The sequence below is a fragment of the Hyperolius riggenbachi genome, chromosome 4 (genome assembly GCF_040937935.1).
Source record: "Hyperolius riggenbachi isolate aHypRig1 chromosome 4, aHypRig1.pri, whole genome shotgun sequence".
NCBI lineage: Eukaryota > Metazoa > Chordata > Amphibia > Anura > Hyperoliidae > Hyperolius > Hyperolius riggenbachi.
In genome coordinates, this window is record NC_090649.1 from 157,338,082 (window position 1) to 157,353,143 (window position 15,062).

The 15,062-nt window shown below is 43.7% G+C and overlaps 1 protein-coding gene across 3 annotated transcripts in view; it reads right to left on the reverse strand.

Annotated features, from left to right (window-relative positions):
• LEKR1 (leucine, glutamate and lysine rich 1) overlaps positions 1-15,062 on the reverse strand; it is a 319,504-nt gene that overhangs the window by 185,218 nt on the left and 119,224 nt on the right. For all 3 annotated transcript variants that reach the window (XM_068280847.1, XM_068280848.1, XM_068280846.1), the window contains exon 6: positions 2,550-2,735. In XM_068280847.1, coding sequence (XP_068136948.1) covers positions 2,550-2,735 — 186 coding nt within the window. The remainder of the gene's footprint in view (positions 1-2,549; positions 2,736-15,062) is intronic.

Sequence of the window (15,062 nt, forward strand, 5' to 3'; positions counted from 1 at the left end):
GCAATGCATGCCAGGAGATGTAGTTCGTGGATGCAAGTACAGTTACTCACAGTCACAAACTACATCTCATGGCACGCATTGCGGCGGGTGCAGGCGTGCCTTCGCTGGGAACTTTGAAATGCGCCAGACTTCAGGCTCTCCTGGGCAAGATGGTGGATCCCATACATAAGTGGTGGTCAACAGAGCAGCACACCGTAGGTAAGTAATGATGATCACCCAATCCCCTGCCTCTCCCATCACCGCTCATTCTAGTACAAAGCTCCCTTGCGGGTAAGTTCATTATATAGGTTTTCATTTGTAGCTGCTCAGTTCCCTTTACATAAAACTGTATTATAAGAATAGGAACACTTAGGGCTCGTTCACACTTGAGCAGGAATTGCGCGATTCCCGCTCACCGCAAACCGCTAGTGGTTTTGTAAACCGCGTAGCAAACGTTTCCCTATGACAGTGTTCTCACTGCCGCGATTGTGGGCGTTTAGTGATTAGCGTTAGTCGCAAACGCGTTACATGCAGCGTTTTGGCGGTGATTCTGGAGCGATTGCGATTAGCATGTATAGAACTGCTAATCGCGATCGCTCCAAAAAACGCCACTCTGTCCAGTGATTTTTTCTGCAAAATCACTCCTGCAAAATGCTAGTGGTAATCGCTAGCGTTTTGCGATTTTAGGTGTGAACGGGGCCTAACACATCAAATCAAGAACATTAATGTAAGAATGAAACCATTTTAGTGTTATCTCTGTGTAATTATTTTTCACACAGTCCATGTCCTGTCCATTCCCTGCCCATTTCCCTTATATGTTTCATTGAGAAAATAATGGGAACCAACTAAGGATGATTTCTGCCACAACTTGTCTAATAAGAAATGATTTCATTAGTCATAGATTCTACACTCTGCTTTTGTGGAGGCATGACTGTGTAGGGAGCAATTAAGATTACGAAAGTTTTGTTATACCTTGAAGTGACTGTTATGATAAAAATAAGGGTGCCATCATTGCACACTTTGGTTGTGACATTTTCTAGCATCCAGCATAGGTACTAAAGGCACATGATTTATGGCCCAAGTCCTCACAAGCCCAGACTGAAGACTCTACTAAACTTTGAGCATACACTTCATGGCAGCACAGACCAGCACAATGGAGAGCAATATTTTGTTATTTTTTAGCCTCACATTTTTGATTCAGTTGTTTATTACACTATTCCTTTCATGTTTTATGTCATTAGAGCTCTTTTTCTGATGACCTCTTCTTCCCCATAATTTCATAGTTAGCGACCCAGATACAGAATTGTTTTGAATACGTGCTCTTATAAAAAAAACAAACCCTGGTTGGATCTCTGATGAAATGGCAAATAATAAATAATATTGGCAAAAAATGCGCAATGTCACAAGTCTCGCATTAAAGAGACACTGAAGCGAAAAAAAAAAATATGATATAGTGAATTGGTTGTGTACTATGAATAATTACTAGAAGATTAGCAACAAAGAAAATATTCTCATACTTTTATTTTCAGGTATATAGTGTTTTTTCTAACATTGCATCATTCTATAATATGTGCAGATTACACAACACTCTGCATTCAAAATGATTCTTTCAGAGCAGTCTGTGAAGTAATGACCTCTCCTCTAGCAGAGAAAAAATAAACAGTTCACTTACAGTTGAGATAATAAAAGTCAGATAACAGCCCTCTCCATGACAAAGACTTAAGGCCCATACACACGTCGGATTTGCGCGAACGACGGGTCGTTTGAACGTTCCGTCGTTCGCACGTTTCCGCATGAAATCCGGCGTGTGTACAGACTATCGTTCGGGAGATAAGACTGGTTACCAGCGATCCGCCCGGCGGATCGTTGGTAACCAGTCTTATCTCCCGAACGATAGTCTGTACACACGCCGGATTTCATGCGAAAACGTGCGAACGACGGAACGTTCAAACGACCCGTCGTTCGCGCAAATCCGACGTGTGTATGGGCCTTTAGTCGGAGAGCTTAATGGCTTATTTGCATAGAGATAACAACTGGAGTTTCCGGCGGATCGCTCAGAAACAGCCGTATCAGTCTGACGACAGAGCGTACACACGCCGGACTGTCGCTGGCACGCCCACCCAGCGGGAGGCAACGACGGACCCGTCGTTGCCTAAAGTCCGGCGTGTGTACGGACCTTACCTCTTCCTGTACTGGAAACAATTAGACTGATGTATCTGATCTTAATGTTTTATTTCTTAGCTGTACTACACATACAAATCATAATATCATAATTTTTTTTTTCGCTTCAGTGTCTCTTTAAAGCACAACTAAAGTGAGAAGAATATGGAGGCTGCCATATTTATTTCCTTTTAAACAATACCAATTGCCTGACAGCCCTGTTGTATTGTATTTATAATGTATCAATATCGGTGCTCCATTCTATATGTGAGGTTTGTTTTGTACATTCTGCAATTTACTGTGTAAAGGTTTATCTACACTCGCTGTAGGTGTTCATGCTACCATTCCCATCAGCAATAGTGGCACAATCTTTTTATGCACATTGTAAATGCTTTACATACATGTCTTACCCAATATTTTCTTTTGCTGTTGTTGACATTCGCTTCTCAGCTCATTTCCTGCATCACGTGTGTCTTTTAGCTTTTGTGAAATTAGAACAAAACTTTCTGATGCGGCCTCAAGATTTTCCACTCGAGCTTTTAGGGAAGCATTTACCGACTGGGAATCTGACAGGAGAACTTTAAGTTCTGTTGCCTCTGGCAGTAGGAAATAAAAAAAAGTCCAAACTTAACATTTGCAATAAATTGAGATATTTAAAATACACCACCAGTCACAAAATAGGACAGTATTGCCTTCAAAGAAGTCTGGCTGAAATCGTATAACCAATCATAATTTAATCTCCATTATATCCTAAAATGATGATCATCAGATTGCTGTACTAACATCCTTTATTGTTAAAGGACCACTATCGCGAAAAAAAGTAGGCATTTAAAATCTGACAGAACCGACAGGTTTTGGGACAATCCATCTCCTCATAGGGTATTTCAAGGGTTTGCTTTGTTTTCAACAGCATTTCCTGAACAGCAGTTTAACTGCCAAAATAGCAAGATACCAGCCGGCCTCCCTAATCACTTGCACACTATTATGTCAGCTAGATTTTGCAACTGTTGTTCAGGAAATGCTGTTGAAAACAAAGAAAGCCCTAAAAATCCCACTTAAAAAGATGGACTGGCCCAAAACCTGTCATCTGTCACATTTTAACTGCCTACTTTTTTCGTGATAGTGGTCCTTTAAAGAGGAACTCCAGTGAAAATAATGTAGTAAAAAAAGTGCTTCATTTTTTACCATAATTATGTATAAATGATTTAGTCAGTGTTTGCTCATTGTAAAATCTTTCCTCTCCCCGATTTACATTCTGACATTTATTACATGGTGACATTTTTACTGTGGGCAGTTTATGTAGCTGCTCCTAGCTGTTTTGGCTGTTAGAGACAGCTGTAAACAGCTAATTCCTGTCTGTGAACCTTGTTACATTGTGCCAGTTTGCCCAGAGTACCGCGGTACTCAGAGCTTCTTGTAGGAGGGGTTTCAGCACAAAATCAGTCATACAACGCCCCCTGATGGTCTGTTTGTGGAAATCATTATATTTCTCATGTAAAGGGGGGTATCAGCTACTGATTGGGATAAAGTTCAATTCTAGGTTGGAGTTTCTCTTTAAGCCTTCCTAATACCCTGCTTGCATAATCTCTTAACAGAATCAGTCAGAGAAATGCTCTTCTCTTTACTTCTCAGGAACATTGTCTTCTGACTTCTCAGGAAAATTTACTTCTCAGGAACATTGTCTCCTGATAAAGTATTTTGGGATTTTCCTTGTCTCATTTGACTTTGTTTACATAATCATCATGTATAGAAACAAGAAAAATAGTAGCAATCATAGCAGACAAGGAGAAAGGATAATGAGACACTAGAAAAGAATAGGCACCCACCAAGTTATGTTTAAGTTGCTCAATGATTATGGGCTGCTGAAAACAGTATTTATCAGAGGAGGACCTGTTCATACACTTTAAAAAGCAATTCCATTTTTTTTAATATATGTTTTTACAAAACCACTGGGTATTATGACAGAAAATAGCATTAATCACCCGTTAATCACACATGAATTTAGTATTGTCTCAAATGAATGTTCAAATCGTGATGTATAAACATTTGTTTACTGAATGGTTGTGAACAAGTTGGCGTTGCTTGGTAATGTGTTAAAGCGTGCTTATCCTGGTTAACACTTATACCCTTACACTTATACCCTGATTCAGTACAATTTGCAATAATTTTGCGTAAAATTTCATGCATAAATGAATGCCTATGCATAAATTGTGTAAATGAAAACATATGCACAAAAATGATCTCATACGGCATTATCAAATGATTTAAGGTAGGCTCTCTGTTGTCAGTAGAATGATTTTCATTTTTGGGAATTAAGAATAAACTTACCGTATATTTCAGACTATTAGACGCTCCTGACTATAAGACGCACCTAGGTTTAGAGGACAAAAATCAGGGCAAAAAAATAAAGTAAACATTGTGCGCCAAGGCCGCCTTGTTGATGTTCTCCCCCAATTATTGCGTCCCCCTTGTACCTCGTGTCCTCCTGTGAATCTTGCAAGAAACATGTTAACCCCTTGACGACCAGTGGATTTCTGTCTGATCTGTGCTGCGTGGGCTCTCCAGCCCGCAGCACAGATCAGGATTATGCCAGGGCGATCAGACTTACCCCCTTTTTTCCCCACTAGGGGGATGTCCTGCTGGGGGGGTCTGATCGCCGCCGGCTTGCTGCGCTTTGGGGGGGGGGCTCTTCAAAGCCCCCCTCCGCAGCGTTCTCTGCGCTCTGTCCCTCTCCCTCCCCCTGTGAGCTGCGCAGGACAGATATCAGCCTATCATATGCCGGCGATCCCCGGCCAATTAGAGGCCGGGGATCGCCGATCTGCCTTACGGCGCTGCTGCGCAGCAGCGCCATATGATGTAAACAGCGGGGATTTCTTCCCCGCGTGTTTACATTTTGCCGGCAAGCCGCGATCGGCGGCTCTCCGGCTGTTCACGGAGACACCCTCCGTGAACGGACATGGAAAGCGCCCGTTTCCATGGAAACCCGCAGACGACCAGTTTACGCCAATCGGTGTTAGCTGGTCGTCAAGAGGTTAACTAATACGACACAGCCTAGCAGTGCTTTTATCATGTAATGCTGGGAATACACAATAAGTTTTTTCGGCAGATTTACTGTCCGATCGATTTTCCGATCGATTTCCATTCACTTCTATGAGAAAAACGATTGAAATCAGATCAGACCTGTCAGAAATTATCTATCGAGCCATCTATCTGCCGAAAAAACTCATGGTGTATTCCCAGCATAATATATATACAGTACTGCTAAGATTTGTTTTTCTTGTTTACTTTGAAAAAATAAAAACCTAGTGTGCTGTTTATTAGCATATCAATACTAGATCTGTTACCAGACATATGGGGTGATGACACAACAAGGCAGTGAGCTTTTAAAAGATTCCCCCCTCCCCACCCCCCTCCGTTCACTAGGCCTGTATATCCTTCAACATTTAGCAGTTCTTCGCATGGGAAAATAGAAAACTCTCTCTCCACTGCGCAAAGCAAAGTCTCAAAGCCAAGAGCTGTTTGAGCATCCTCAGCCAATCAGTACAGGAGTCTTAAAGAGTAACTGTCAGGCTGCAGAAGCTAATTTAAACCTCTATTCTCCTGTGTTAAACAGTTTAGAAGGAAGCCCAAAAGCCATTAGTGAAGATAAAAATCTCAGTTACCTTTGATGTGTGCTTATCAGCAAGTCTGTTATAGACCCATAAGGACGCAAGCCGCATACTAAACTGCAAAGCATTCTGGGGCCCTCCCCTCGGCTGCTAATGAGACGTTACAGAAGCTTGTAATCAGTCCAGCGTGTAGCACTGATAAATCTCGGGGCAGAGTACTCTGCAGGAGTCAGCTATTGTTCCTAGCCACATGGCTCATTAATATTCACTGCACACTGTGTTGTTCAAGTAGGAGCTTATCTGTGATCAGGAAGTAGGCAGGACATGACGACACATTTGACAGAAAAACATGGAGCCTGCCATGAGCTGTCAGGAGCATCTATCTCTGCATATACTATATACAAATTCTGTGAAATCCAAACGTGGACAGTGAAATGCATATGTAATGTAAGTACAGCCAATCTTTAGCTACTGATATATGTGTTTATTTTCTCTGAGACCTTATACCTAACAGCTCCTCTTTAAGGTGCCCATTAACCGTACAATATTTTCATCATATGCGATCAATCAATTGAATTTGCAGGATGGAAAGTAATCAGAAAGCAATTATTGATTATTCCCATAAACCGGATGATTAAGGCACTTTCTCTTTTCAGATATGATCGCAAAATGCAACATTTCGATCAACAAAATTTCTATTCCTATCGACCATAAAAGCATTTCAGGTCGATGTTCTCCCCCTTCCTCATGGTTTTCTGTACAATTCAATTGTAAAAATCTGATTGTAAGATTGCTTCGGAGGAAAATGTTGTATTGTTAATGGGCACCTTAAGAGTTGCAATCCACTGGCCATAAGTATTAAAATAACAATGCCAAGCTGCATGGTTAATCATTTCAATTAAATAAAACACAGACCTTCGTTTTAAAATAAAGGTTATCCAGTCTTCCAATCTAAAAAAAAATATGCTATTATTATTATTTATTGTATTTATAAAGTGCCAACATATTATGCAGCGCTAAACAATAAATAGGGATACATACAATGTAAACAGGGGTGACAGACAGAGAGGTAGCACAAAGTTATACAACATAGCACAAGGTTATACATGCAAACAGGGTATAAGATGCATGATCATGTGATTTTACAGAGACTAAGCAATTTAAGTCCGAGTTAGTCCATGGGAAGGGTGTCATAGCTGGGGGTTGCAAAATCAAGGAGAACACAATAAGGGGGGGGGGGGGGGGGGTTGTATATTGCATACATACCCACCTAGGATAATCAATTACACTGACATCTTAATGTGCCCATACGTCAGACGATGTATATGGGCAGATCGACCAAGAGACAGATCTCCCTGATCGAATAGAGATCTGTTGCCTGCCCATACACTGAAGACTGATTCCTGATTGATTTCAGCATGAAAATCTCTTGGGAATCGGCTATGTGACGGCCCATTCGCTGCCTCACCGCCTCTGGTGCTGTCCCCCCCTAATGTTCTGTAGTGTGCAGTATACTTTACGTGTCCGTGTCTGCTCCTGCTTCCGTCTTCACACTCCCGTTTCACGTGGCTGCCAGTGTAACACGGGCACATGTGTGACCTCACACAAGCGCCCATGTATACGCCAGCAACCACGTGGTGGGACGACATTTTATATTAGGGGGACAGCACCCGGAGTTTCGTCGCGTTTGTTGCTCTTCCTAGTATTGCACGGCGTTACTGCCACGCACCTGATCGAACAAGTCGAGCCCTACCAAAATCGATTGGGCATGCTCTTGGCGGCACCGATTTTCATCCGATCCAATAATAATTGGATCGGATGGTCAATCGGCTGCCAAGTCACCTAACGTATGTCCACTTTTAGAAATAATCATTGTGCAAACACACTGCTTGACTATTTGCCAAAGAGTACTGTGGAGAGAAGAGTTGGTTGGATTAGCAGGAAGTACCCCTCCAAACACAACGTTATCACTGCAAACACAATAATAGCGAGGGGCAAAGATTGTATGGCTTGGCCAATCACAGGAGAGGAGGCCACTGATGTCAGGGGACACCTACACACATGCTCGCTTTCTACACAAATCCATCACAAATGATTGTTTCTGTCCATGGAAATCTAAGGTATTTACTTAGTTCTAGAGCTGTGCCAGGCAGGATCTGGAATTTAAAAACAAATGCTACAGGCCGCAATGTTTTATGTACTGATATATAAAGTAGTTTTCTGATAACATGCTGCTTTCAAAGGCTGCATTCTGCAAGTATGTATTTTTGGCATTGCTGAGAAACAGCAACAAAGCCCAGCAATATTCTCATAATCTGCACCAAAATAGTAAGTGAACATGTCAGCTCTATAAATACTACAGTGAGATTGCTGTATTATTCCACTAACAAGGAGCTTAGAGGGAACATAAAATGTCATTTTCTGTAAAATGTCCTTGGCAAACAGGGAGTGTTCTGATTATTCAGGACCTCACAGTATTGCTGCAGGGTGCGGCGTATCCCGTTTAATAAGGACGGCTGGATAAGAACACTGCATGGCAACAGTGTGCTGGATTATCTAAAGGTTATGCCACTGTCTCTTACTGGGCCATCAACAAAAAATAAATATTCAGTGCTGCCCTTTGGTCCCCTGGTGCTTCAGCGAGGCACTCGGTTGCAAAAGGAATGCATGAAAACTGCTCAGTGATATAAAAAGAACTTTATTAAAACTAGAGCCTTTTTCCAGACCAAACACTAAGATTTTTTTCTTTGAAAGAAGGAATCTGCTGAAGGCAACAACTCCATTTTTCATCCAGATTTCACAAATTATTCCCTATGTACAGTATTTGACAACCTAACTCGCACGAGTTCCCTGCTAGTCTCAAAATGAACTAGTGGAAACCAGTAGGGCTTTGAGGCTAAACTACAAGCAAGCATAAAATCACAGTTTAATACAGTAAAGTCCTCAATAAAGAAAGTTCCTGATCCGAGTGCAGATAGCAGTTGACAGTCCTTGCACAGCTGCCATCACAGGCTGGAAGAGGGTTGCACTAAAGGTGCGTACACACATCCTGATTTTCCGACCAACTTGTCGTCCAACTTGTCGTTTGAACAAATTGGATGTGTGTACGTGTAGTCGAGCGACTGATACGCGTGGCGGATCAGCTAGACCAACTGTCACTCAAACGACTGTTAGGTCTGTACGTGTGTACAAATGACCAGTGGTCGTTTGACCAACCAAATTAGTTCAAGATACCAGGATCAGCCGGCTGATTGTTTCATGTGTACAGAGAGAGTAGGACGACATATGCCATGTTCCAGTTTGTCAAACGACATGTAAATTAGTTCATTGGCCGCTTTGTTGGGCGTGTGTACGTGACGTTTGAACGACATGTTGTTTGCCATAAAAGTTGTTTGAACTACCAAACCAAACGACAATCAGGACGTGTGTACTAGGGTTGCAACGGTATGAAAATTCACGGTATGATAACCGTCAAAAAAAATACCACGGTATGACGGTATTACGGTATACGGTATTGCGCAATTATTCTCATTACAATTATCCTTATAAAAATGAGAAAATGTCAAAGTTGAACAAACTCTTCTTTATTAAACTCTTAATGGTTAGGGTCCTCCTGTCATGCTTGAAATATTTACTCTTCTACATGTCAAAAAAACAATACCAAAAGTAAATCTCAATCTCTCGTGTCACATGACTGCCTATGGCAGAGAGGGCAGATAATAAGGCCATTGGAAAGCACAGTAGGTTAATATGGCTGCTTCCATGAAACAGGAAGTAGAAACTGTGCAGATTTATTTTAGGATTTGTATCAGCTGTAGCAAAGAAAGAAATTGCTGTTGCATATCTTTGAGCAGAGAGGACGTTTTGAATTCAGGTCCACTTCAAAAATGTTGGTGAAGCATAGTGAAAGTTTTATACATAACTGCGGCTTCCTCCAACCCATCATGCGCACAGATCCCTCCCACGCCGCCATACTCAGCCTTTTCTATCGCTGGTATTGAGTCCGGTAACTTGAGCCAGTCGCGGCAAGTCTGAGCATGCGTAGTGCGTTCTCTACAGCAGAAAATAATACTACGCAGGCATAGTAATATTTTCTGCCAGAGACAGAGGGAGCGCACTGCGCATGCGTAAAACTGGCCGCGACTGGCCAAAGTTACGGGACTCAGTAACAGCGATAAAAGAGGCTGAGGATGGCAGCGAGGGAGGGATCTGTGCGCATAATGGGTTGGAGGAAGCCGCAGTTATGTATAAAACTTTCACTATGCTGCGTCTCTGGTTTCCTTTAAAGGATACCAGAGCTGAAAAATAAAATGCAAATGGGTGGAGCGGACATGAATTAGGTGAAGTCCTGTGCTAAGCCACTGCGGGCGATTTTATTAAAAAGTAGGGGGACAGTAGAACAGGGGGGAGCGTTGGGCATGAGGACACATAAAACACACACACACACACACACACACACACACACACACACACACACACACACACACACACATGCCATAGTACGTATACACACTGGCTGCATTCATACAAACACAGCACCTCTCACACAGTAGCACTGCTTATCTGGTGTCGCAAGCTTCAGCTCCCCACGTGCAGTGTGTCTCTCGCTCCTTCTCCCAGGCGGGCGGCATACTCATCATTTTCATGGGGGAGGAGCGCTGGACATTCCTTTGAACACTGATCTGTATCAGTGTTTATGTCAGCTCTGCAGTCGGGGGAGGCAGGGGGCTGCATGCATCTAGCAGAAGGGAGAACGGGCTGTAGCCTTTTCTCATTTGCCTATTTATTTTGCAGGAATGACCTGGTGACTCCCCCTCTGCCTTTGTGGTACAGTCCACAATACAAAAAAAAAAAAAAAAACACAAGCAGATACATTGCCGGGAAAATCATTCGCCGTGTGCGCTCCAGCCGTGGCCGCGTCATTACAGGACGCGCATCACCGCCCAGCTCCTGCACTCATATCGGCAAGCCTCCCGCAATCAAGAACAAGCTTTGGGAGCTTGTCTTTGTTAGGAAGGGAGACACAGAGCAGGTCAATGCCGGAGCAGTGGCGGGGATGCGGAAATACAGCAAAAACCGGTATTTCCTAAAAGTGCTTACCGTGATTACCGTGCATTGTAAAACCGTGATATACCGCAATACCGGTAAATCGCGGCAACCCTAGTGTGTACGCACCTTAAGAGGCACAAAGGTTCTCTGCTGAATAGTACTGTCACTGCTGATAACAGTGCTCTGTGTTGGTTAAACTTACAATCACTTATGTTTTGTGAAGCTAGAGAACCTCTACAGAGATTTGCATTGTACAACTAATTTTAATTGAATTGAGCCTCAACAAAGGCACTCTAGCTTCTCTTAGCAGCAGTAACTGAGTATTCCCAGCGCAGTACACTCATCAAACACTCATCTTTAAATTAAATGGACATATAGGCACAGCCCTTATGAAAGAGTTCAATTATTGGCTTGATTGATGGAAAGAAACAACTACAGATACTGTCATATTAGTAAAACGGCTACTTATGTTTCATTTATATGCTTCAACGAAGGAAATAAACACCTCATCTGTGGTAAAAGTGCTACTTAAGCAAATCTTCAACAAGGGGTAGCGCAGGAATGACGGGACGGACAGAGCCTTCCCTCTGTTTATCACTATTTCTTCAATTGAGTGTGCAGACCTTATGGATTTTTGCATTGACTTGTATGCTGGTTTAGCACCTCGGAAAAAAATGAATGTGTGCCATTTCCCTCTTGTATCCGGAACTTCCCTCTTCTTAGGTATGTATCAAACCTGAAGTCAGGGCTGGATTTAACTCCTATAATCCCTCCTTTTTCCACTCACCCCTTTCATTATAGGTAGCCAGCTCGCCTTCACACTGCAGCAGCCATCAGTGTCACTCATTTCTCCACTCATCTCCGGTGCAGAAGCTTCCTCTTCCTTTCTGTCTCCAATGCTGCCCCGGTCCATAGACGCCGGCCACAATGCAAACATGCACAGAGAGCAAAGTGGCTGCTGGAGCAGTTTAGCCTGCTGCTTTGGTGCCCTTACTCCTGTGGTGCCCTAGGCCATGGCCTATGTGGCCTTGGCCTAAATCCGGCCCGGCCTGAAGTGACTTTCCTCATTTTAGGATCCCTTTAAAGAGAACCCGAGGTGGGATTTAAATATGTTACTGGTTGTGCACACTAAGACCAGCCTCCCTTGCCCCATGGTGTCCCTCCATGTCCCCCCTGCTCGCCGCTATTCCTCCGCAGTGCTGGCGACACGCAGCGTGTCGCCAGCACAATGTTTACCTATGCGCTGCCAGTTAGCGCCGCTTCCCCGTCTCCTCCGCATCGGCGCTACCCGCCCGTGTCCCTTCCCTCCCGCTGATAGGAGGGAAGTGAAAAGCCTAGGTAAACATTGTGCTGGCTCTGCGTGTCGCCAGCACTGCGGGGGGTATAGCGGCGCGCAGGGGGGACATGGAGGCACACCATGGGGCAACGGAGGCTGGTCTTAGTGTGCACAACCAGCCTCTGTGCCCCAGTAACATAATTAAATCCCACCTCGGGTTCTCTTTAATCTGTATATCTAAAAGGCAGTTGTAATATGCACGGCATGGAAGCAGTGGACTTTTTTGGACATACCCTTAAAATTTGGTTTGTGCAGGAGGTATGAGTGCAGAGATATTGGGCATTAAATATCATCAGCATAATCTATTCTGAAACCAAAGGGGTACTTCTTGTGTTGTCATTACCCACAAGGCTGTGTGTCCTAGGCAACTGGTTAAGAACTCTGCATGGCAACAATGTGCTGGATTATCTAAAGGTTATGCCGGTGTCTTTTACTGGGCCATCAACAAAAATAATGCTCCCGGCGACGGTAGGGTGGTGGGGCAGCCCGCATGTGCAGGATCTAGGAGACTTTAGACCGCGGCGAGGGAGCTTTTGTTTCCCCTCATCTCAGGTTCACTTTAAGCCTCTCTGAGGCATGTCACCTATGCAAGGATCAGGGAGCTAGAGACGAGTTCTGTTGCTGTGTGTGTGTGGGGGGGAGGACCGTCTCAGCACAGGGTGAGTGAACAAAACAATGCCCCTGCCAGTGCTCAGCCGATTGGAATGCTCGCTGATGTGCCGTAGAGGTTGGCGGCTACTGTACATACACTACATTCTAAGCAGAGACTTTCATTATTGGCCGCCTCAACCAAATTTGATCTATATCTTTTATGTGGCTTAAGCAGCTGTGTAATAACAATATTTACACATACTGCTGACTGGATGGTACATCAACATCACAGGAAGTCAGGCTATCTAAGGAACTGCACATCACAGAAGAAACCCAGACTAGAGAAAGGTACATAACCCTGGCTCAGAGGAAGAAATGGAAATAGCTACCGTATTTAAAGTGGATCTGAGATGAAAAACTAACTATGACAAGTAACTTGTCTATATATCTTATCTAAAGTTTAGATAGTTTACACAGCAAACCTAGCTGCAAACAGCTTCAACAGTGTATGATTCCTGTGATACAATGAGAGCAGTCATGTTCTGTTTGTAATCATTACATACAGGGCAAGCTGATCTGTATCTCCAGCCCTCAGCCTGTGAATACTTCACTCCCCTCTCCTCTTCCCCTCTACCTCTGAAATCTCTGGCTAGTAACACCTCCTCCTGCCCAGACTGAGCTCCCATAAGCCCTTGCTACATGGGTCTCAAAGTGCCAAGGCACTGGAGAAGCTGTTGGCAAGGCTTGTTTAGTTTATAGGGAATTAGAGTATTAAAACAAAAACAAAAAAAGTATTTGGCTTGAGGAATGCCCTATAAACAATAGGAAAGGAACACAATTATGCAATGAGAAAAAGTTTATTTCGGATCCACTTTAAATCTGCATTTTCTTCTACTCTTTACAAATGTAATTCCATTACAGACAAAATGATAGAATATGTATGAAGGCTGGGTCTGGAGAGTTCAGGGATGGGGTAGTATTACAATCTCATAGTTGTGTACCGCTAATCAGCATAACAGACAGTTTTAAGACCCTGACTGTTTACGGCGGGGCCTCATCAGAAGTCCTTGGATAAACCTGTGCTAATTAAGGTTTATGAAACCTTTGCATTCTTTCCTTGACTCTTTCTATTTGTCATACTTCCATGGTTGCTTAAACACAGACAGGAGTTTCTAGTTTGATTAACTAGTAACTTGCTGCTGATTTTCAGGAGAACAAGGTTTAGTGTGTTGTCTGTCAGACCTTACTGGACTTTTTCTATGGAAATCAATGAGAACACTGTCTAAACATCGTAAGAAGAATACAGGTGAAAAGCTGAAAATACTGGGAAACTGCAAACAGACAGGAAAGTACCAAATAACTGAACAGAGAAAAAAGCAGAAAATCTCAACATTAATGTGACAGTCACTTTTATTTCATTAACTAACATGACTGGAAAGGTCAACATTGCTGTTATATGACAATATTCCAAAGAAGACAGTATTTATGTAGTGGAATGCAGAAAAAGTAAAACAAATTGCTTTGCTGCCACGCTGCAGCATGAAAAATGTGTTTTCTTTTATCACTGGTGACCATCTGTAACTGATTGGATGAGGATTATATAAATAAACACAGGAGCATCACAGCAGACCTATACAGGTTATATTCCAATAGTCATCACATGTCCAACTGACATATGACGCATGTGCCTGCCTGCTTTCCACTATAGCCGGATACATAATACTGCAGGGGCCAAACAAACAGGTTTACTATAACAGAAGTTCTATTACAGGTTTGTTCGTTCTTCACCTGAATCTGTTCTTAAGTCGGAACATTGTGCCACCTCTGTCCCTTGTACCTCCTCTGTGCCCCCCTGTGCCTCCAGTGTCCCCCTCTGTGCCACCTCTGTCCTCTGTACCTCCTCTGTGCCCCCCTGTGACTCCAGTGTCCCCCTCTGTGTCACCTCTGTCCTCTGTACCTCCTCTGTGCCCCCGTGCCTCCAGTGTCCCCCTCTGTGTCACCTCTGTCCTCTGTACCTCCTCTGTGCCCCCTGTGCCTCCAGTGTCCCCCTCTGTGTCACCTCTGTCCTCTGTACCTCCTCTGTGCCCCCTGTGCCTCCAGTGTCCCCCTCTGTGTCAATTCTGTCCTCTGTACCTCCTCTGTGCCCCCTGTACCTCCAGTGTCCCCCTCTGTGTCACCTCTGTCCCCTGTACCTCCTCTGTGCCCCCTGTGCCTCCAGTGTCCCCCTCTGCGTCAATTCTCTCCTCTGTGCCCCCTGTGCCTCCAGTGTCCCCCTCTGTGTCACCTCTGTCCTCTGTACCTCCTCTGTGCCCCATGTGCCTCCAGTGTCCCCCTCTGTG